We start from the raw sequence: 24,121 nt of genomic DNA, 5'->3' as shown, positions 1-24,121 counted from the left end.
TCCATGGTTGGGTAAGGGAGGAGAGAGGAGAAGGTGTGAAGAGGGTATGACCTAGTGAGATAGCGGAAGCATGTGTGTATGAATCCATGTTTGGGGGGGTCGTGTATCATCGTGCCGTACGTGTTGTACATCAAGCTTCGAGGTATTGCGAAGTATACATTTGAATTCCTTCTTATCCCGTGGTACGGGTCTGTGGATGGGCTGTCAAACTTTACCGAGCTCTTTTCGGCTGTGGTTGTAACAAAATGGGGAGCACATTTTAGTTGATGATACATGAATGGGGGAATATGTGATTGCTGATATCTGTGCCTGTATTCCCTATCGACTATGTGTGTAATTACCTGAAGGTTGTAGAGTTGAAGAAAAGACATAATTACGGTAAATGCAGTGGTATTCTATGTCAGGTTAATGTACATTTGTCGGTTGAGGTCTTGTTCGGTGTCTGTTGATTGCAGTCTTCTTTGTGCTTTTGCCCATAAGGTGCGAGCAAAAACTTTGTCAATGTCCATAGATTTACAAAAGTGTTGGGCTAGCGTAATTTTAAAATTTCTAGGGAAACTGGGGATCTATGGCATAGTTCATCAAAAATCTGTGTATAAGGTTGTCAAAACTTCTTCTTTAATCCATCTGTTGTCTGTATATCGGCTCATCAAACTCCTCGTCCAAGTGGGTCTTTTTACCTTGGAGGAAAACGGAAAAACAGGTGAAAGAAACGGACCGTAGAAATCGCATTTTCATCACATCATTGTTTCTACATTTGGGTCATAAATTAAATCCATTGGAATTACAGTTTCCTCACTCCTCAGACTCATTACCCTTGTACTACTTTTGCACTTCATTAAAGCCTGACCGCATCTAAATATCAAGCCAATCGTTATGATAACACCTAAGATACATAGGAGAAACTTCCCAACATCCATTATGACTCCTTGAGCCCATTCTCCTAAACCAGAGAACCAATTTCGCGGGTTCAACCATGACACCCAACCAGTCAGCTCATTACCTTACAGCAGCAAGAGTGAGATTGTGTCTCCTGCGAAATTCCCACTTCAGTTGGAGAATATCGTCCATCTTTTGGTCTATGACCTCGACCGGGTTCTCGGTACTATTTGTAATATATGTGCAACATTTCACGCCGTACTGCGTTGCCAGTGTGACACAATATCCACCTGTCACTGTCGTGAGATAATTGAGAATCATTCTATGCTGAACCAGTTCTGTTTTATAAGCTTGAAGTTCTCTTCCAGTATACCTAAACGTGTCATCATACATTTCTGTGATATTGTCTAACAAATTTGCGAGCGCAGATATGTATTTATAATTCAACACTCCTCTGGCGGTGCGAGTGATGTCTAACGCGATTAGAAACTGAATCCCGGTGGATTCATGGATCATGTCAGAGGCCGGATGCTCTGTTCTTTCTATCAGGTGCCGTTTAACTACGTGCTCGTAATGGGTGTGAGTATAAGGAGCTTGGGCAACACGGTGTATATCTTTCATTTTGGCATGTGATACAGTCATTACTTCAGGCAATACTTTTCCAATATAACACAATCCTTCAGAGTTTGGGGCAAGCCACTTATACGCCTTCCTCCCGCATATGAAATATGCATCATCGGGGAGAACATATGGGACGGAGTAGGACATAACCATATTACACATCTTCCATGTGAAATCTCCTAACCCTAATTCTCCCATCTGTCTAGTACACGTATCAGCTTGTACGATATGTGCACAGTATCCTGGTGATACCTCTCCAACTCTCGTAATCCTATTTCCTAGGGTATACCTATATCGGAAAGATTTTCCTCTACTGGCTATGTGGCGTATAAGCTCTGTATCTGTCGGCATTCTATCTGCTCTATATGAAAAGGTCATGGTTTGGTTACTCCATGACACTTCCCAATTTCCCGGCTTTCGGGGATTGGAAATGTTAAAACATATGAGGGATCTATCCCCATGATATTGGTGGAGCTTCAAACTAGGAGGACTGGAGATATTAAACCTCCTGTCCACCGGCCTCCCACCACTTAGCTCAAGTACCTCCCCTATCGTTAAAGGAAATGGTACTAGTCCTGATTTGCTATGACCTTGAGGTACTTGAGAGCATACCCAACAATCTGTTTTATTTAACACACACTACCCACTAAGGAGTGATAGTCACTCAATGGATGCCGGTCCATGTGGATATTAAAACTGGATTGGCATTTCTTAATGCACCCATCCTCAACTACGTTGTCACAGAGCCTACAGATACAGTTTTCTTCAGCTAACAATCCAAAAAAAAAATGTTTACAAATAACATGGCTGTTAGATTGTTTCCGGTACTCGCCTTTGTTCGGTGCTTGTGTTGCTATTGGAAATTTACACCTCCGTCTTAGTCATTGGAACCTTTCTGGTGTCAAAACTTCTTTCTCGACCTCACTGGTACTCTCACCGAAACAGACTGCTCTGGTCAACATCAGGGTCAACAGGAAAATCCATATCACAGTCTCTTGTGGCAAGTCCATCTTACAGGAGGAGAACAGAAGAAATTTGTAATGGGGTACAGAAAAACAGTTTGAGGGGGAGAGAAACTTGTTACGATAATTAAGTTCTCTAGTCTTGTTGTTCTTCTTTTTCTGCTGTCATCTCAAAGGTGCTGTCTCTCAGTCTTCCAAACGAACATTCCGGTGATGCAATATTTCTTCCAAACCAGCGATCTTTCTGTAAGGAGCAAAAATCTTGCATTACCATTTGTCTAGCTGATGTATGACATACCATCTTTAAACCATGAAAACATGAGTGAGAAGAGAGGAAAATAAAAAAACAAAAGAGAGAGAACAATTCATATGCATATATATATTACATAAATCAACAATAACCAGCAATAGGAAAAGAGAAAAAAACATTTTTCGAACATTTTTTTTTTTAAACATTGTCAGATCATCAGGCTGTCATATCTACATGTCCAATGGTTTCCTTGCGCAGTCCCTCCCCACCAGCACCTGCATTACTCCACTGTCTGTATCTGGCCAGGATACATTGATGCGGATAGGTCATGCTGGGGTTTGGTAGACTTCTGCAAAGACCAAGCGGATATGCAATGTTTGAGTCCTTACTAATAATCGTCAGAGATGGGGAGAGAGAGAGAAAAAAAACATTTTTCACAAATACATTTACAACGTTTCACCTTGTCATTCCTGTGTCTTCAGTGAATGACCTCCCAATTTATTAACCGTTACCTCAGGCTTACCATCAGTCCTAATGATCACCTTTCCTGACTACATATCATGGGTGTGGCCCAAAATTCTTCCTAAAAGATCCCTGATTATAATTGTGTGTGTTATAATTTTGCTCATTTCTTGGTCTAGGGGGTCTGACTTTATGTGGGTTATTACAGTTGCTGGCATAATGCCCTTCTCTTCTACAATGATAACAAATCCTTGGCTTTCTCCATGTGCTAGGGGCCTGGGGTTCCGGTCGACTTGATGCCTCCTCTAGTGCTTGGATGCTCAGTACCATCAACCGCTCTCCCTGTGCTTCCCTGGTTCTTTGGATATTTTGGTCATGCTCGATAGCGGACTCTCTTAATGCAGCCACCGAGATACCTCTCCAATGAGGTATAGAGGTTTGTACCCTAATTTTTAGTGTGTCTTTTAAGCTGTCCATTAATACAGACACAGCTACCTCTCTGTGGTGTACGTTAGTTTCAATGTCATCTATACCAGTGTACCTAGCCATATCCTGCAGAGCCCGGTGAAAATACTCTGATGCGGATTCACCTTCTTTTTGTTTTATTGTAAAGATTTTATTCCACTTTACTACTGCAGGAAAATATTCTTTCAACTGTAGATTGATTCTTTTTACATTATCTTGGTTATACTTGTCTGTTAGTGGTACTTCCTCATCTAGCTTACAATCAGCGATAAATTTCAATGAATCAACATCGGGGGGTAAACATGCCCTCAAAACTGTCCTCCAATCTTTGTTATTTGGCTCTGCAGTGTTTCCTAGCACTCTAATGTATTTTTGACAAGCAACTAAGTCTTTCCTGGGATCAGGAAATTCAGACAGAATTGTTCTTAATTCTGTTCGGGAAAAGGGGCAGTACATGGCGATGTTCCTGACAGGAGTGACTCCTGAAGAGTCAGTTTTCCCATTTGGTACTGCAATTACCCTGACAGGATTAAGTCCAGTAACGTCATTCTGAATTGATTCCACGATATGAGGTACATTTGTTTGTGCGTGATGTATAATACCATACGTACCTGTGGACACGACCTCACCTGACCCTCCGTTAGGGGGTTTGATTACAGTCTTTACCGATTTGGTCGCGTCCACCTGGATGTCTTGTGTGATGGCTGCTGGAAAAGGCTCCGACATTGTGCTGGGCTCACTTTCTTGTTGGTGTTCCTGAGGAAAGTTTAACAAGGGGTGCGACTTGCATGGGTTAATAGTTGTCCATTTAACACTTTCATTTTTATAAACCTTATTACGTTTGTTACATTCATTCTTAATATAGTTACTAAGTGCACTTTTATCGCACCCCATTGTGCCTTTCTCCGCAACCATAATCCTCTCCATTGCCATGTCTCTCCTCTCAAGATGAAAGTTAGGTATGTAAGTTACATTTCTTTGCATGTCACTTTCCTGTAGCCATATCTGCAAACAATCATCATGTTTAACTCGTTGTTTCCAGGATTTTATGAGACAGATCCTTTGCCTTAAATTATGCAATACCTCTAAGTCAAAACTACCTATCCCGGGAAATGGTGCCTTATCCCCCGCAGTCATTCGTGTCCATTCATCACAAAAGGTCTCAGTGTGGGGACCATACCTCCTCCACATTACTAACCGAGCAGACCCTCGGGGTCTGCAAGCCTCTGCAGTCTGAACCCTGACTGCTGAACGTCCCTGTGTTGTGCACTTGGCTTCCATTGTGGACCTTACACAGAAAAACTTCCTAAAATGCACCAAACACAGTCTACGGTGGGAGTTTTCCAAGCTCTTCCACCAGCTTCTTCTGCTCCGGTATCTCCGGTCCGCCTTCTAGCAGACACGTGTAACCGTTGCAGGCCCTATCTCTAGAGATTTTCCTGTGACCAGTGAAAATTCCCTTCCTTTTTCTTTACACAAATCACGCTTGCATGTGCTTCCCACAACACGTATGAGGGCAATTTACCTCGTATCACGTTGCGTTATTGGTCACACCTACAACCGTGCGGTCCAATCGTACCACTTATAAACACTTGTTGCCCATAAATGGTAGGATCATTGGAGTCTCCCTACTGTGCTCCAAAACAGCCAGAGCGTAATACAACGAAAACTTTATCACACTCTGTTGCACGTTTTCACTCAGACCGTGCTCATCACGTTCCACCAAAGATCACCCAGATCACTCAGTTCACAAAGCGGGATTCAATACACTCATACCGTTTTCAACCCACTATCATTCTTATAGTTTTCTGATCAGAAAAATCATTTCCCGTAGTCTGATAGCTGTCCCCAGAGGCATTACAGTAAAGTAAGGTATTTAAACTAAGTTTTGGAAAAACTGAAATCAATTTGTGCTATTATCACGTGGCTATGCTATACCGCCCCCACTAAAACAATGCTATTGTGCGATTTGAGTTTTGGTGGGCGTACCCAGACGCTCCGTTGCGTAATATACGCTGCGTGCGTCGGCCTTTGGGTTGTGTTCGCGAGTCTCAGCCTTTTGTTAGAGACACGTGTACGCTGGCCACAAAATACAATTAGCACGTTTATTAATGTAGATGATTCTTTTAACTGTAATCATCTACCAAGCCCCACACAGGTCTTTCTTGTATCTCAGGTAAAGCTGTGTGTGTATTTTACAAATTACCCCTTAGTGTATAACTTTTACACTTTAACTATTTAAATAGCGACAAATCTCTCTTAGCACGTTTATCAATTATACAATGGCAAACAGGAGAGTGATATGAATATACACGAAAAAGGAATGCAGATATATGCGTGTGTATACAAAACAGAAATAAACAGTTTTAAAAGACACTAGTGTGTTGTTCTTACCTCCGGTTCCCGGATTCCTTCAGCACCCTTTACTAAGCGAAGCAGACGCTTATCCCGTCAGCATTGCGAAGAATATGATCTCCCGCCCTTTGCTGATGGATAATGTCTGCTGAAATTACCTAGCAGAGATATGTGAAGGACTGGACGAGCAGCCAATTGATAAAGCTAAATATTTATCTTATATAATACCCTTTATGAGGTCTAAGAACACTGTACGCTATTTACGTATGGAGTACCGTAAGGGTACGCACGTTGCGTAACAATCGCTTAGCCGTAGTCGAGACGCTCAAGCGTCACGTTCGCTCACGGCCAAGAGATCACAGGCAGGCACGCTATTGGCTGCCGACTAACGTAATGATTCGCTATAGCGTAGCGGACGCTCGGGACCACGAGGAGATCACCAGCGGCGCTGACGCTCACAATGTTAAACCTTTATATCTAAACCATAAACAGTGTATTATGCAGTAAGACCTTAGTGTAGTGATAGAGTGTAAATGCAGCACAGTATAACCTTATTAACTTAAAAGCTGTTCGAGCGTCACCGACGCTCTGAGAATACTTAACACTATAAGAAATACACAGATACCGTGCTTAGGGTCCAATGCCTTATATATATATTATGAATGTTATACTTGCAAAAGAATTAATACAATACAAGTCATACACTACAATATAACATAGACTAACTAACCAGATAACTACACGGGAAATACAATACAATACAATTACGTTTTAAGGGAAAATAAGAGAGAAAGAGGAGAAGAGAGAGAGAGAGAGAAATGGCTCACAATAACAGTAAGATCAATATGATTGCGGAGAAAAACTTACGCACAAAGGGGAACGATCGCATGCGCCTCTGGACATCCAGCTCCCGATTATCAGCAATGAGAACCGTTGAAGAGTGAGCTGGATGTGATCGGCTTGTCTATTTATGCCCCACACACAATACAATTCAATGGTCCCTACAATCTCATTGTTCATTGGACACAGGAATTCCTCCTCGCATTATAACAAAAGGTCATAGGTTGATTCATACAGGTGGGCTGTGACAATTTCCAACTGCTCAGGTGGGTGGGAAACTAGGTTTCCCGCCACATGGATAAGTAAGTGCAAATAATAGTAAATGGACATAAACTTCTTATGTCCATAACTATTCGCACGAGCGATTAATCCGCTCCAAACCAACACCGGAATATTGCTAATTAAATACTCTTCCGATGGATACTAAACATCACTGTATGACCCCTGTTGGACCCTTCGTACAATACAAAGAGGGATCTCTCTGTCCAGGAACATGCTACATTAACTAAACTTTCAGAATCTATCAAAGGGACCATGATCTACAAAATACATTATATAGTGAAAATATGTAACGATTGAGTCGCACGCTACGATCACATAAACTCTACCGTAAATGCGCACATCGTGCGCCTGCGGGTGCACGCGACAGCGAATATGCGCATGCACGGGAGAGTGTACGCATGCGCAGCACGGACCTGTATGAGGTGCAAATATGGTAGTGTGCATAGAGATATTTTTCTGACTTTGACACCTCTGTCAGAGCATTCCCTGTGTGTTTGCGGTGTGTCGGTACGGCTGTGTCGACATGTTTGATGAGGAGGCTTATGTGGAGGCGGAGCAGATGCCTGTAAATGTGATGTCACCCCCTGCGGGGTCGACACCTGAGTGGATGGTGCTGTGGAAGGAATTACGCGACAGTGTCGACTCCTTGCATAAAAGGTTTGACGACATACCTAATGTGGGACAGCCGGCTTCTCAGCCTGTGCCTGCCCAGGCGTCTCAAAAGCCATCAGGGGCTCTAAAACGCCCGCTACCTCAGATGGCAGACACAGATGTCGACACGGATACTGACTCCAGTGTCGACGACGATGAGACTAATGTAACTTCCAGTAGGGCCACACATTACATGATTGAGGCAATGAAAAATGTGTTGCACATTTCTGATGTTACCCCCGGTACCACAAAAAAGGGTATTATGTTTGGAGAGAAAAAACTACCAGTAGCTTTTCCTCCATCTGAGGAGTTAAATGAAGTGTGTGAAGAAGCGTGGGCTTCCCCTGATAAAAAGCTGGTAATTTCTAAGAGGTTACTATTGGCGTACCCTTTCCCGCCAGAGGATAGGTCACGCTGGGAAACATCCCCTAGGATGAATAAAGCGCTCACACGCTTGTCAAAGAAGGTGGCACTACCGTCTCCGGATATGGCCGCCCTGAAGGAATCTGCTGATAGAAAGCAGGAGGCTATCCTGAAATCTATATATACACACACAGGTGTTATACTGAGACCGGCTATTGCTTCAGCCTGGATGTGCAGTGCTGCTGCTGCGTGGTCAGATTCCCTGTCAGAAAATATAGATACCCTAGACAGGGACACTATATTGCTAACCGTAGAGCATATAAAAGACGCACTTTTATACATGAGGGATGCACAGAGGGATATTTGCCGGCTGGCATCCAAAATTAGTGCAATGTCCATTTCTGCCAGGAGAGGGTTATGGACTCGGCAGTGGACAGGAGATGCAGATTCCAAAAGACACATGGAAGTTCTGCCTTATAAGGGTGAGGAGTTGTTCGGGGATGGTCTCTCGGACCTCGTTTCCACAGCAACAGCTGGGAAGTCTACATTTTTACCCCATGTTCCCTCACAACCAAAGAAAGCACCGTATTATCAGGTACAGTCCTTTCGGCCCAATAGGGGCAAGCGGTTAAAGGCGCGTCCTTTCTGCCCAGAGGCAGAGGTAGGGGAAAGAAGCTGCAGCATACAGCCAGTTCCCAGGAGCAAAAGTCCTCCCCCGCTTCCTCTAAGTCCACAGCATGACGCTGGGGCTCCACAGGCGGAGCCAGGTACGGTGGGGGCCCGTCTCAAATATTTCAGCAATCAGTGGGCTCGCTCACGGGTGGATCCCTGGATTTTTCAGATAGTATCTCAGGGGTACAAGCTGGAATTCGAGACGTCTACTCCCCGCCGTTTCCTCAAATCTGCCTTGCCAACCGCTCCCTCAGGCAGGGAGGCAGTGTTACAGGCAATTCACAAGCTGTATTCACAACAGGTGATAGTAAAGGTACCCCTACTTCAACAAGGAAGGGGTTACTATTCCACAATGTTTGTGGTACCGAAACCGGACGGTTCGGTGAGACCCATTTTAAATTTGAAATCCTTGAACACATATATAAAAAAATTCAAGTTCAAGATGGAATCGCTCAGGGCGGTTATTGCAAGCCTGGACGAGGGGGATTACATGGTATCACTGGACATCAAGGATGCTTACCTGCATGTCCCCATTTACCATCCTCACCAGGAGTACCTCAGATTTGTGGTACAGGATTGTCATTACCAATTCCAGACGTTGCCGTTCGGTCTATCCACGGCTCCGAGGGTCTTTACCAAGGTAATGGCCGAAATGATAATACTCCTTCGAAAGAAGGGAGTTTTAATTATCCCGTACTTGGACGATCTCCTGATAAAGGCGAGGTCCAGAGAGCAGTTGTTGGTCGGGGTAGCACTATCTCGGGAAGTGCTACAACAGCACGGCTGGATTCTAAACATTCCAAAGTCACAGCTGGTTCCTACGACACGTCTACTGTTCCTGGGGATGGTTCTGGACACAGAACAGAAAAAAGTGTTTCTCCCGGAGGAGAAGGCCAAGGAGCTGTCATCTCTAGTCAGAGGCCTCCTAAAACCAAAACAGGTGTCGGTGCATCACTGCACGCGGATCCTGGGAAAAATGGTAGCTTCCTACGAAGCGATTCCATTCGGCAGGTTTCATGCAAGAACCTTTCAGTGGGACCTGTTGGACAAGTGGTCCGGATCGCATCTTCAGATGCATCGTCTGATAACCCTGTCTCCAAGGACAAGGGTGTCTCTGCTGTGGTGGCTGCAGAGTGCTCATCTTCAAGAGGGCCGCAGATTCGGCATACAGGACTGGGTCCTGGTGACCACGGATGCCAGCCTTCGAGGCTGGGGGGCAGTCACACAGGGAAGAAACTTCCAAGGACTATGGTCAAGTCAGGAGACTTCCCTGCACATAAATATTCTGGAACTAAGGGCCATTTACAATGCCCTAAGTCAGGCAAAACCCCTGCTTCAAAACCAGCCGGTACTGATCCAGTCAGACAACATCACGGCGGTCGCCCATGTAAACCGACAGGGCGGCACGAGAAGCAGGACGGCGATGGCAGAAGCCACAAGGATTCTCCGATGAGCGGAAAATCACGTGTTAGCACTGTCAGCAGTGTTCATTCCGGGAGTGGACAACTGGGAAGCAGACTTCCTCAGCAGGCGCGACCTCCACCCGGGAGAGTGGGGACTTCATCCAGAAGTCTTCCAAATGATTGTAAACCGTTGGGAAAGGCCACAGGTGGACATGATGGCGTCCCGCCTAAACAAAAAGCTAGAAAAGTCAAGAGACCCGCTGGCGATAGCTGTGGACGCTCTAGTGACACCGTGGGTGTACCGGTCGGTTTATGTGTTCCCTCCTCTTCCTCTCATACCAAAGGTACTGAGGATAATACGGAGAAGAGGAGTACGAACTATACTCATTGTTCCGGATTGGCCAAGAAGAGCTTGGTACCCGGAACTTCAAGAAATTATATCAGAGGACTCATGGCCTCTACCGCTCAGACAAGACCTGCTGCTGCAGGGGCCCTGTCTGTTCCAAGACTTACCGCGGCTGCGTTTGACGGCATGGCGGTTGAACACCGGATCCTGAAGGAAAAGGGTATTCCGGAGGAAGTCATTCCTACGCTGATTAAGGCTAGGAAAGAAGTAACCGCAAACCATTATCACCGCATATGGCGAAAATATGTTGCGTGGTGTGAGGCCAGGAAGGCCCCAACGGAGGAATTTCAGCTGGGCCGTTTCCTGCACTTCCTACAGTCAGGGGTGACTATGGGCCTTAAATTGGGTTCCATTAAGGTCCAGATTTCGGCTCTATCGATTTTCTTCCAGAAAGAACTGGCTTCACTACCTGAAGTTCAGACTTTTGTTAAGGGAGTGCTGCATATTCAGCCCCCTTTTGTGCCTCCAGTGGCACCTTGGGATCTCAACGTGGTGTTGGATTTCCTAAAGTCACATTGGTTTGAGCCACTGAAAACCGTGGATTTGAAATATCTCACGTGGAAAGTGGTCATGTTGCTGGCCTTGGCTTCAGCCAGGCGTGTATCAGAATTGGCAGCTTTGTCATGTAAAAGCCCTTATCTGATTTTCCATATGGATAGGGCAGAATTGAGGACTCGTCCCCAGTTTCTCCCTAAAGTGGTATCAGCGTTTCATCTGAACCAACCTATTGTGGTGCCTGCGGCTACAAAAGACTTGGAGGCTTCCAAGTTGTTGGACGTAGTCATGGCCCTGAAAATATATATTTCCAGGACAGCTGGAGTCAGAAAGACTGACTCGCTATTTATCCTGTATGCGCCCAACAAGTTGGGTGCACCTGCTTCAAAGCAGACTATTGCTCGCTGGATCTGTAGTACGATTCAGCTTGCACATTCTGCGGCTGGACTGCCGCATCCTAAATCAGTGAAAGCCCATTCCACGAGGAAGGTGGGCTCTTCTTGGGCGGCTGCCCGAGGGGTCTCGGCTCTTCAACTTTGCCGAGCAGCTACTTGGTCGGGGTCAAACACGTTTGCTAAATTCTACAAGTTTGACACCCTGGCTGAGGAGGACCTAGAGTTTGCCCATTCGGTGCTGCAGAGTCATCCGCACTCTCCCGCCTGTTTGGGAGCTTTGGTATAATCCCCATGGTCCTTACGGAGTCCCAGCATCCACTTAGGACGTCAGAGAAAATAAGAATTTACTCACCGGTAATTCTATTTCTCGTAGTCCGTAGTGGATGCTGGGCGCCCATCCCAAGTGCGGATTGTCTGCAATACTTGTATATAGTTATTGCTTAACTAAAGGGTTATTGTTGAGCCATCTGTTGAGAGGCTCAGTTGTTATCATACTGTTAACTGGGTATTGTATCACGAGTTATACGGTGTGATTGGTGTGGCTGGTATGAGTCTTACCCGGGATTCAAAATCCTTCCTTCTTGTGTCAGCTCTTCCGGGCACAGTATCCTAACTGAAGTCTGAAGGAGGGTCATAGTGGGAGGAGCCAGTGCACACCAGTTAGACCTAAAGCTTTCTTTATAGTTGTGCCCAGTCTCCTGCGGAGCCGCTATTCCCCATGGTCCTTACGGAGTCCCAGCATCCACTACGGACTACGAGAAATAGAATTACCGGTGATTAAATTCTTATTTTTATATTGAATGCGGTAGAGTACAGGTAACCAATGGAGGGACTGACAGAGTGGATCTGCAGACGATGAACGTCTAGCGAGGAAGATAAGCCTCGCCGCTGCATTCAGAATGGATTGTAGTGGTGAGAGTCTCGTTTTGGGAAGACCAGTTAGGAGACTATTGCAATAATCAATGCAGGAGATAATGAGAGCGTGGATTAGAGTTTTAGCAGTGTCTTGTGTAAGGTATGGTCGTATTTTGGATATGTTTTTTAGATGCATGTAACATGATCTTGAGACAGATTGAATGTGGGGAACAAAGGACAGATCAGAGTCAAGGATGACACCTAGGCAGCGAGCTTGTGGGGTAGGGTAGATAGTCGAGTTTTCAACAGTGATAGAGATATCAGGTTGGTACCTACTATTGGCCGGTGGAAATATAATTAACTCTGTCTTTGAAATATTCAGTTTGAGGTGGCGAGATGTCATCCAGGATGAAATGGCAGAAAGGCATTCAGTGACACGGTCCAGTACAGATAGGGACAAGTCAGGGGAGGATAGGTAGATTTGAGTATCATCTGCGTACAGATGATACTGAAAACCAAAAGAGCTGATTAGTTTACCAAGAGATGAGGTATAGATAGAGAAAAGCAGAGGACCCAAGACTGAGCCTTGCGGTACTCCAACTGAAAGAGGTAGCGAACTGGAGGTAGATTCAGAGAAGCGAACACTGAAGGAGCGATTAGATAGGTACGATAGGAACCAAGAAAGGGCTATGTCTTTAAGACCTAGGGATTGTAGTGTCTGTATGAGAAGAGAGTGGTCTACAGTGTCAAATGCAGCAGATAGATCTAGAAGAATAAGTAGTGAGTAGTGGCCTTTAGACTTCGTAGTGACCAAATCATTAACCACTTTAGTCAGTGCCGTCTCTGTGGAATGTTGGGAACGGAAGCCTGACTGAAGTGGGTCCAACAAAGTGTATGAGTTAAGAAAGTGTGTGAGTCGAGTGTAGGCAAGTCTCTCAAGTAGCTTAGAGAGACAAGGGAGCTGAGAGATAGGGCGGTAGTTTGAGAGAGCATTAGGGTCAGAATTTTGTTTTTTTTTAAATGGGAGTAATCACTGCATGCTTGAAGAGTGTAGGAAAAATACCAGTAGAGAGAGAGAGAGATTACAGATGTTAGTTAAGGTAGGGATGAGCACCAGAGACAGAGCTTTACTTATTTGTGAGGGTAAAGGATCAAGAGGAGAGGTAGTAGAGAAGCAGGATGAGAAGAGTGATGATACTTCATCTTCATTTGTGGGATCAAATGAAGAAAGAGTGGCAGAGGGTTCAGGTAAAGAACGGAGCAGATCACTGGCTGCCGAAGAGCATACCATTTCATCTCGGATCTTATCAATCTTCTCCTTGAAGTAGGAAGCAAGATCCTGTGCCTTGATAGTGGCGGGTGGGGTAGGTGCGGGAGGATTTAGAAGTGATTTAAATGTATTAAAGAGTCGTTTGGGGTTAGAGGCTTGAGCAGAGATAAGAGTTTGGAAATATGTTTGTTTGGCAGTGTCCGGGGCATTTTTATAAGAATGGTAGACAGTCTTTTATGTGAGGAAGTCACTTGAAATCCGAGATTTACGCCACTGACGTTCAAGTTTTCGTGTGAGTTTTTGTAGTTGTCTTCTTAATTTGGAGTGCCATGGTTGACATCTAGGCCTACGTGGAGTGTGATGGGTAGCTGGAGCCACTTCATCAAGGGCTAGTTCTAGAGTCTCATTAAGGTGTGATACAGCCATCTCAGGAGAGGTGAATGCAGAAATAGGTGAAAGCAGTTGTTGGAGGGAAGTGGAAAGTTCTTGAAGAGTAATTGTGTTAATATTTTTACGGGTTTGAGGAAGATTGGAGGACTTCAGCAACACAGGGTTTGAATTAACAGAGGAGAGCATGCAGGTGATAAGGTTGTGATCTGAGAGGGGGAAAGGAGTGTTAGTGAGTTCAGAGATGGAGCATAGTCTGGTGAATACTAGATCAAGGCAGTGGCCCGCCTGATGAGTAGAGGAGTCAGTCCATTAGGAGAGGCGAAGAGAGGAGGTTAGAGAGAGTAGTTTGGAGGCATGCGCAGCAGATTTTGGACAATCAATAGCAATATTGAAATCACCCATGATAATGGTGGAGATGTCAGAGGATAGGAAGTGAGGGAGCCAGGCAGAAAAATCTTCCAAAAATTGTTTTGGATGCCCAGGTGGGCGGTAGATAGCTGCAACACGCAGAGAGAAAGGAGAGTAAACCCTAATGGAATGTACTTCAAATGATGTAAATGTGAGTGATGGAACTTGTGGTAGAACAGTGTATGCAAAAGATTGGGAAAGTAAAAGTCCAACTCCTCCTCCTTTATGGTTATTGGGTCTGGAGGTGTGTGTAAAGTGGAGACCACCATGTGCCAGTGCTGCAGGGGAGGCTGTGTCAGATTGTGTGAGCCAGGTTTCTGTTATAGCCAGCAGATTGATGTTGTTGGATATGAAGAGGTCATGGATGGATGTTAATTTGTTACAAACAGAGCGTGCATTCCATAAGGCACATTTTAGTGATCTGGAGGGTGATGGAAGACATGTGATGTTTATGAGGTTAGTTGGATTTCTATGTTGCTGTGAATCTTGTGAATGTGAGCGATGCAAGTGGCTGGGTCTTGGATTTGGTGAAATGTCACCAGCTATCAGAAGCAGAAGAGAGAGATAAATGTGGGTGTCAGAGGTTTGTGAAAGTTTTTTATGGTGAGAGGTTGTAGATGTTATTGTCAATGAGTATAGGGAATTAAAAAGCTCATGAGTGCTAATAAGAGGGGAGTGTAGAATTGAGGGGGCAACATGTACAGAGGGCTGAGTTGCTGGGAGACTGAATGATGCAATGGTCTTTATGACTACTCCATGAAGAGCAATGCAGAAAATCAATTTGTGGAACATAGTTAGTTTGAGATGAAACCAGTGTTATCTAGGCTGAGAGTGTAAGTTTTCACTTGTTCAAGTTAAAAGTTCAGGTGGCTATTTACTGGTGTTGTTACGCTGTATGTTAGCTGTGCATGATAGAGCAAAGTGACAAACAGGTATGTACAATTACATGTAAATCACAATGTAAATAGTTTTTTACAAAATTGGTTGCATTTTTTTCTTAGAGGATTGTAGTTGGTAAAATATATACATAAGCTGAAATGCATAGATGTTTGGGAATGAAAGGAAGGGAGGATGTTTTTCTGTTTTGTCGGTGGTATGTTTCCGTCTGTTTTCGTCCTGGTAAGTCCTGGGTAAGTCTATATTTTAATATTTTCTTAGCCCTTTTAAACAGCCCTTATAATAAAGCCCTGTTCAGACGGCTGTTGTTCAGCCAAGGATCTTCCTTATGAATGGTAAGTATCCATGTGTGTCTAGTAATTGCAATCAAGGCCTAACATCCCACCCTCGTTTACAGAGCATGCCATAAAACTCAACTAAAACAAACACTAAGATAGCAGTTACCAACTATTTCAAAGCTGCAATAAAGTTTCATCCTAGAATACAATATAGCTTATAATATACAAATTGACAGCGCAGATTACCTAATATACAAACAATATCACTGCTGCATGTATATTCTGAGCAGATGTGCAATGCTTTTGTTCCTGTGCAGGGGGGGGGGAGTAGGGGCAGACGTGTGGGGCGGACTAGCCCTGTGCTGGGCGTCCCCTAGCATGTCTGTGAAACTAAATTTAGCACATCTACGATCAGATCTGAATTAGGCCCGTGGTTTTGCCCATTATAGATTGTAAGCTTGCGAGTAGGGCCCTCCTACCTCTATGACTGTTTGTTTTTACCCTGTTTTGTCATCTAATTGTGTCCAGTTGTAAAGCGCAACGGAATTTGCAGCGCTATATAAGAAACTGTTAATAATTAAGATAAATAGAGAAAAAGTTTGCTGTTGAGATCAGGTCTGAATTAGGCCCTCAATTTGCACAAAATTTTACTTATTTCTTATCTGAAAGGTATGATCACTTTCTTTTGTCAACCTGTAGGACATTCAGTGGTTAATTACTCATCACCGAGATGCCATGAGGGAAACACTGACAGATGAGAGACTTCAGAAACTGCAGAGAGATGGAGGCACTCTTGTAGCAAAACTACAGAAGTCACCATATCTGAGGTAATACCAGACACCCAAACACTTTCATCTTAAGAAGGTGGAGTCAGACAAACTTTAATTAGAGACTTTGCTTGGACTATGTTTGGCAGGCTTTATGACCCATTAACCTTTGACCTTTATGAGAGGGTAGACGAGGCTCTACATCGTCTTGTCCAGCTGTCAAACAAGAAGTTGCAGGAGTTGGAAGCACAGCTGGCACCACAAGATTTCTGCCTCACAGCGACTGAGGTATTTAGTTTTAACATTTATTTCTATAGCTCAAACACAGTAATAAAACAGGTAAGATTGTGTCATCATATGACGTGTGAATGTGTAAATGGCAATGCTGCAAACATTACTAAATTATATAAATATATGCTACTAGCTGAAGTACTCGGTGTTGCCCAAGGTTTAAATTCTCAGGTTATTAATGGGTAAATGTATGACAGGTCCTTATGGTGGAGAATCGGTATCAACGCCATTAATGTGTGCAGATACCGCTTCTCCCCCATGTACGAAGGAGTAGAAGTGTGGGATCAGTGGAGCTTCCCTGTTTATATCGGCGCTGCTATCTACAAGATGCATGCCGATATTATGGGCAATGTCTGACCGTTCTGATACCTGCAGCTATTATTTTCAGCATCTGCAGGTGTCGTTACCCATACTCTACAGCCAGTGGTGCCGAGAGGGGGGGATAGGAACTATTTACTTGGGTCCAGGCCTGATGGAAGGGCCCAGCTGGAGCCCAATTCCCTCCCCCCCCCCTTTCCTGGCAGCAGCCGCTGCTCTTCTCCTCAGTGTGTGCTGGGCTGCAGTGTGGCCAGGAAGGCGCTTAAAGTACTTTTTCTGTATATATTTCTAAATGTGGAGGGCCGTGCCTCTCTTGATTAGGCCACGCACCCTGAAAAGTACCTAGGCCTGGCCAGACTCTTTACTGCCCTGACTACAGCCAGGGACAGCGCTGTCAGCTCCAGACTACACGTGAGATCTTGTGAGAGTATTGAGATGTCACGCATGCGCATTGGCGCCGGCCGGGGGAGAGAGACGGTGCATCCACACTAAGCTGAGGTGCTGTGTGCTCTAGCAACGATCGCTGGAGGGCGGAGTTTTCACTCCCCCGCTCCGGCAGACAAGATGATAATACATCTTATCTATGTAGCTTCCTGCTTCACCTTGTTAAAGAGGCGAAGCAGAAAACGTTATAGCGGGTACATTCATCCCTATGTTATCAATGAGTTGGATGTAACAGTCAAACTTTAAAAAGAATAAGCTCTTCCAACACACCCATGAGGTATCTGCCAAGTGGAATTTATTTGGGGGGGGGGGGGGTCGTCAGTAGCTCTAATCTCCAGCTTTCCTTTCCATTTTATAATCACTTCTACATTGCGAGATGGGTTTAAAGATTTCCTTCTGATATCAATGTTGCTGTTCCAAGGATTTTGTGTACACAATAATCTTGCCTTCCCACCTTCAGTTCTGTCAGTTATTTTAGTTGATTGATTTATGGTTATTTCAATTACTTATTTCAGGTCATTGAATTATGGCTATTTCTGTCAGTTATTACAGTTCATTCAAGTTTTCATCCAAATCCAACCAGTGTCAGAGTTCTGTCTGGCGTACACCAACGGGAGGTCCGAACAGGACCTCATCCCTTTAGTATGTCTTCTTGGACCCAATGTGTGAAGTTTTCATCCAAATCCATCCAGTGGAAGGCTCAGACCAGGGTCACTAGGTCAAATTTCTGCCCAGCATACACCAACGGGAGGTCCGACCGGGACCCTAAACCCCCTAGAACTTGGCCAGGAACCAACTGGACCACCTCACATTAGTTTAATCCCAGTCGGTGCAGGGGTGTCTGAATGCATAACTGGACAAACAGATAGACCCAATTAATTTTATATATATATTATATATACAGTGCTGTGCAAAAGGTTTAAGCAAGTGTGGAAAAATGCAGCAAAGTGAGAATGCTTTCAAAAATAAAAGTGTTAATAGTTTACTTTTTATCAATTATCAAAATCCAACAGAAGATAAATCTAAATCGAATCACCCTTCACCTTCAAAACTGCATCAATTCTTCTAGGTACACTTGCACATAGTATTTGAAGGAACTCGGCAGGAAGGTTGTTCCAAACATATTGGGCTCTGTGGGGGCCATATCATAACTTCCAGGACGCTGAAGACTGGGGGTCATTCCGAGTTTATCACAGCACAGTGATCGGGTCAGAATTGCGCATGCGCCGGCGCCGCAGTGCGCCGGCGCATGCCGGACGGCCGAAGGCCATCGTTCAGTAGCGATTGCATCTGCTTGATTGACAGGCAGAGGCGGTCGCAGGGTGGGAGGGGGCTGGACGGCGGCGTTAAGCCGCGGTTTAGGGGGCGCCGTCCGGCCAACGCAGGCGTGGCGCAGCCGCTGCGGCCAGTGGCAGCGACGATCAACTCCCGGCCAGCCGCAGGAGCTGCGCTGGCCGGGAGTTACTCCGCAAATACAAAAGCACCGCTGCAGTGCGATGCTTTTGTATTTGGGGGGGGGGACTGACATGTGGGGTGGCCAATCCTGAAAATCGGCGGGAAGCCGGCCTAAAATTGGCTGGGATTTAGCCCTGGGGATTTCGGGATTAGCCAGCAACCTATTTTTGGATATGTCGAGCAGCGTTGAGCATCCTCAGGATGCTCAAACGCTGCCCGGCTCCCTCTGCTCACCTCCCCCCGGCTCTGGTGGTGAGATCCGGCGGCTGCGCAGCGTGACCTCTGACTTTACATCACGATGCGCAGCCGCAGGACCTCACCTCCGCACTGCCCGCCCAGCCGCCAGAACGTTATGGAAGTGTCCCTCCCACCCACCCGGTGAGATTGTTATGATTTATCTGACCTGGGCGGGAGGAAGGGGGACACTGATACCCTTTCACATCTCCAATGCCGAATCCTACCCGGGAATTGGAACGGGTCCTTCCCGGGAGCTGGCTTCCCAACCAGGCAATATGTCGGGTCGGTTGCCATAGCGGCAGGGGACGGAGCCGGTAGTGGGGGTGGAGACGGTGCTGGGAGATGAGCTCATCACCACGCCGCCTCTCCCTATGTAGTAAATGGGTCACATCGACTCGGGCATCTGTTTACGCTGTCACTGATCCGGTATTCAACCCAGGAATAACCCTTCTTATTACCTGGGTTGAATTACCGGGTCAGACGGCCCGGGAATTCTCCAAGGCCCCTTTCGCATTGCACACTAACCCATACTGGGTTATTTTTGCGATGTGAAAGGGGTATGAAATGCAGCCAATCCCGGGTATCCCGGGATTGAACATTTTGGCAAACCTGATTCCCGGGATTGAAAAAATGGCCCGGGATTGGCCATCCTAATTAGCAGTGTTTGTGGTCCTGCTGCAGAATAAATTTGGAGCCAATCAGCGTAGAGAAGAACAAGGAGTCCTTGAAGTGATGATATGGCCCCCACAGAGCCCTGATCTAAACATCATCGAGCCTGTCTGGGATTACATGAAGAGACAGAAGGTTTTGAGCAAGCCTACATCCACCTAGTTCCTTCAAAAACTGTGTGCAAGTGTACCAGGAAGAACTGATTTTTATATATATACTAATATATATATATATATATATATATACAGGGGTTAAAGTGGGGGGAACGAGGTGGAACTAAGTTCCACCACCTGTAATGGTGGGGGGAACTAGTTCCACCTCCTCCATTGTCCTGTACAGTAATTCTAACAGAAATACCTGCCCCATCATCTACATCAATAGATGATACAGGCGGTGCTAGTGTTACTGATGAGTTGCAGTCACCTCCTTCTTACTTAGGTCCTGGTGGCTCCATGGTCCTCTTCCATTTACAGCCCACCCCTCCTGGTACTCACACATGCTGTGTCTGTTGGACAGCATTCATCTCATCCTCAGGTCCAAGTGATTTCATTTTATAGCACGGCGTATGTTATGTCATGTTGTCACCGCTGCTGAAGTGAAGAGGAGCAGGCTCTGTGCATCTTGAAGACAAGATGAGAGGGAACTGGAGGGACGAGAGTGGGGAAGCTGTGTATAAGGGTCACTACTGTGGGCAATATGTATATAAGCAGCACTACTGTGGTGATTATGTGTAGGGAGCTCTACTATTGTGGGAATTGTGTATAACAGGCACTATTGTGGGCACTGTATATAAGGAGCATTACTGTGTGGCATAACATGTATAGAGGGTATCATGGTGGAGTGCAATGTGAATAAAGGGCACTACTAAGTGACATAACCAGAATAAGGGGCATTACTATGTGGTATAATGTGAATAAGATTGTGCCCCTGTGTGGTGCAATGTGACCACGCTACTTCTTTGTGAGATCAATGGGCATCAATCCGAGTTGATCGTAGGGGGGATGCCCAGCACAGGGCTAGTCAGCCCCACATGTCAGTGCCAGCCCCCACGCAGAAGTGCAAAGGCGATGCCTTTGCACTTCAAGAGTAGCTCCCGGCCAGCGCAGCTTTAGCGTGCTGGCCCGGAGCTACTCATCGCTCCCCGGCCACGCAGCTGCTGCGGCCCGTCCCCCGTTTGGTCCGGCCACGCCTGCGTTGGCCAGTCCACTCTCACGAAACGGCAGCCAAACACAGCTGTTACGCCCAACGATTGCCTCTGCCTGTCAATCAGGCAGAGGCGATCACAGCCTTCGGCCGCCTGGCATGCGCCGGCGCGCTACGGCGCTGGCGCATGCGCAGTAGGGACCCGTTTGCTTGGCTGCGACAAAAAGCAGCGAGCGAACGGGTCAATGTCAATGTCCCTTTATAAAGTATGGTATTTAGGATACTAATTTACAGTTTGCAGGGGGGTACAGAAGACTCTAGCACTGGCCCTAGCTACGCTTAATGTGCGTGTGTGTGTGTGGTGGTGGTGGGGGGGGGGGGGGGGTTGGGGGTTGGTGTTCGGGTAAATGAGTACCAACACCTCTCCAGGACCACTTTAACTCATATATATATATATATATATATATATATATATATATATATATAATATTATATTAAATATCACAGAGGTTCTGCACTCACCATAACAACTCACAGTGTATGTAAATTTAGTAATGTGTGCAGTATTTCATTTACTTTGTTGTATGACGTTTTATTACTGTGGTTGTTCCCAGTCATGCAGTGTGCTGGAGCTATATGTCAGGCTGCACAAATATACCCCTCTGGTTTCAAACTCATGCACCCCACAGTGGTATTGGATGTACATCATAGCTGCACAGGGAGAACAATTACATGATTTACAGATTGATGATCTAGTGTCAATGCATTGTGTAACAGCAGTGTGAATTACATGAATAGAGAGAACAGAAAACATCAGGTATTGTTACCAACACTTAAGGGAAATAGATTTATTTTTTCATTCCATGCAAATACATTTCTATTAAGCAGAAACAACACATTGAATGTTTGTGTCTGTATTAACATGGAAACTTTCTGTGTTACAAAAAGCAACAAAGCTACTTTTGGATATAGTTTCATTTTTAAACCATTCCCAGCAGTAGATACAATATACTGTAGGCAGCCAGTTGATGCAGTTGGCTTAATACTCGTTCACATCAGCAGCTGGAAGCTGGAAGTGCCCAAAGAGTTGTGCCTTAGGGGCTAATTCAGACTGGATGCAGCGGCAGCGATCGCAGTATGATTTTTTTGGGGGGAGTGCGCATCCCAGGAGCCCAGTGAGACGCGGGGCGGGAGGGGGCGTGCCAACGAGAAAGCCGTTGGCAGGGTTGTCCTGACAATGGAGGCGAGTCCGGACCGTTGCGGGGGTGGGCCGCGGCATCTGCGTGTGGCGAATAGGACACAGCGAGTAGCGGCCTGCCAGTGCGCAGGAGCTGCGCTGGCAGGGAGCTATTCAGCAGGTGCAAAAGCATCGCCGGTGTGCGATGCTTTTGCACCCTTTCAGGGGGGTAGGGCCAGACATGCGGGGCGGACTAGCCCGGTGCTGGGCGTTCCCCCATATGTCTGAGAAACTGGCCCTTACACTGCATGGGCAATGCTATCTATAGTCCTGACATAATACATTATTATAGCTGCTACTGGGATAAAAGGCCTGATTCAGAGATGTACGCAGATGCTTTCACAGCTGCTATTTAGGATGCAGCGGTTGTGCAAAAATATGCAAATGTCCCGGACATCAGGATTTGTATTAATACACCCACTGGAGACTTTTAAGATCTGATTGTGTACTCTATGGGCCTAATTCAGACCTGATCGCAGCAGCAAATTTGTTCTCTAATGGGCAAAACCATGTGTACTGCAGATGGGGCAGTTATAACAACATGTGCAGAGAGACTTAGATTTGGGTGGGTTATTTTGTTTCTGTGCAGGGTAAATACTGGCTGCTTTATTACTTGTGGTTCTCCAGGTACCAGCATGCGGGGGAGTAGTACCACAGCAAAAAGACAATAGTTATTTCTCTTTTTACACTAAAGCTATGAAGTCGCTACCCAGAGCCCAAGGGTAGTGGCCATAGCCCCGTGCCTCATCCCTGGCCCTTTGGTGCCTGGAGGGGGGTGGGCCCCTTCTCTTAGGGGGGTCCCCACTCCCCCAGGGAACCCCGGCATGGGGTGGTAATGCCATGGCCACAGGGACCTGTATAAATGTGTCACCCGGCTGTGACATTATCTCCTTGACTAGTGGAGCCCGGTACTGGCTTAAAAAATACGGGGAACCCCTACGTCGTTTCCCCAGTATTTTTGGAACCAGGACCAGTCCAAGAGCCCAGTGTTGGTTTTAAAATACTTGGAACCCCTCCGCAATTTCCAGCTCAAAGCGCCCAGGGCTGGTTATGATTAGGAGGGGGAACCCCACGCAATTTTTTTTTTTTACATTTTTAACTATTTAAATACTTTAAACATTGAAGCCCTGCACAGATCTCAGTGATCCGGACGGCCTTCATTGTCCGGCAGTGTTTTACTAATCTCTCCCGTAAAACACTGCCTGACAATACAAATTACATAGACATCGGTGAACTTAAATTGAAAAAACATGGGGGGGTAATTCCAAGTTGATCGCAGCAGGAATTCTATTAGCAGTTGGGCAAAACCATGTGCACTGCAGGGGAGGCAGATTTAACATGTGCAGAGAGAGATAGATTTGGGTGTAGTGTGTTCAATCTGCAATCTAAATTGCAGTGTAAAAATAAAGCAGCCAGTATTTACCCTGCAGAAACAAAATAACCCACCCAAATCTAACTCTCTCTGCAAATGTTATATCTGCCCCCCCCCTCCCCCCCCCTGCAGTGCACATGGTTTTGCCCAACTGTTAAAAAATTTCCTGCTGCGATCAACTTGGAATTACCCCCCATGGTAGTTTAGTAAATAACCGTGTTTTTTTCCCAACAAAGTTGCAATCTGAAACGGCCGATGTCAGCCGAAATTGATCTCGGCTGAAATCGGCTGCAACACGAATTTTAGTATATTAACCCCATTGTGTCCATCTCTAATTTAAGCCCAAAGTTTAGATATATTTCAGACACAGGTAGATAAAATAGCATTGTGTTATATATTGTTGTTAGAAATTATTTTTAGTGAATCATTAATTGTATTAGACACTTTGTAGGGTAAAGAGGATTGTTGCCCTTTTGTCTCCATTATAGCCTAATGCGAGCCATCCATCTACGGCCACACTCACTGCCTGAATCAGTATTGGCGTACATTGGGGGTCATTCCAAGTTGATCGATATCTGCTTTCGTTCGC

The 24,121-nt window shown here is 45.6% G+C and overlaps 1 protein-coding gene across 5 annotated transcripts in view; it reads left to right on the top strand.

The window, feature by feature from the left end:
• Positions 1-24,121, top strand: part of ARHGEF40 (Rho guanine nucleotide exchange factor 40) — a 181,579-nt gene that overhangs the window by 71,903 nt on the left and 85,555 nt on the right. For all 5 annotated transcript variants that reach the window (XR_010171337.1, XM_063913439.1, XM_063913437.1 and 2 more), the window contains exons 10-11: positions 16,299-16,426; positions 16,516-16,654. Coding sequence is in view for 4 of the 5 variants with exons in the window: in XM_063913439.1 (XP_063769509.1) it covers positions 16,299-16,426; positions 16,516-16,654 (267 nt within the window). In the remaining variant the exon portion in view is untranslated. The remainder of the gene's footprint in view (positions 1-16,298; positions 16,427-16,515; positions 16,655-24,121) is intronic.

This window comes from Pseudophryne corroboree, chromosome 1 (genome assembly GCF_028390025.1).
Source record: "Pseudophryne corroboree isolate aPseCor3 chromosome 1, aPseCor3.hap2, whole genome shotgun sequence".
Lineage (NCBI taxonomy): Eukaryota > Metazoa > Chordata > Amphibia > Anura > Myobatrachidae > Pseudophryne > Pseudophryne corroboree.
The sequence above is the reverse complement of the archived record's forward strand: the minus strand, read 5'-3'. Positions and strand labels throughout refer to the sequence as shown.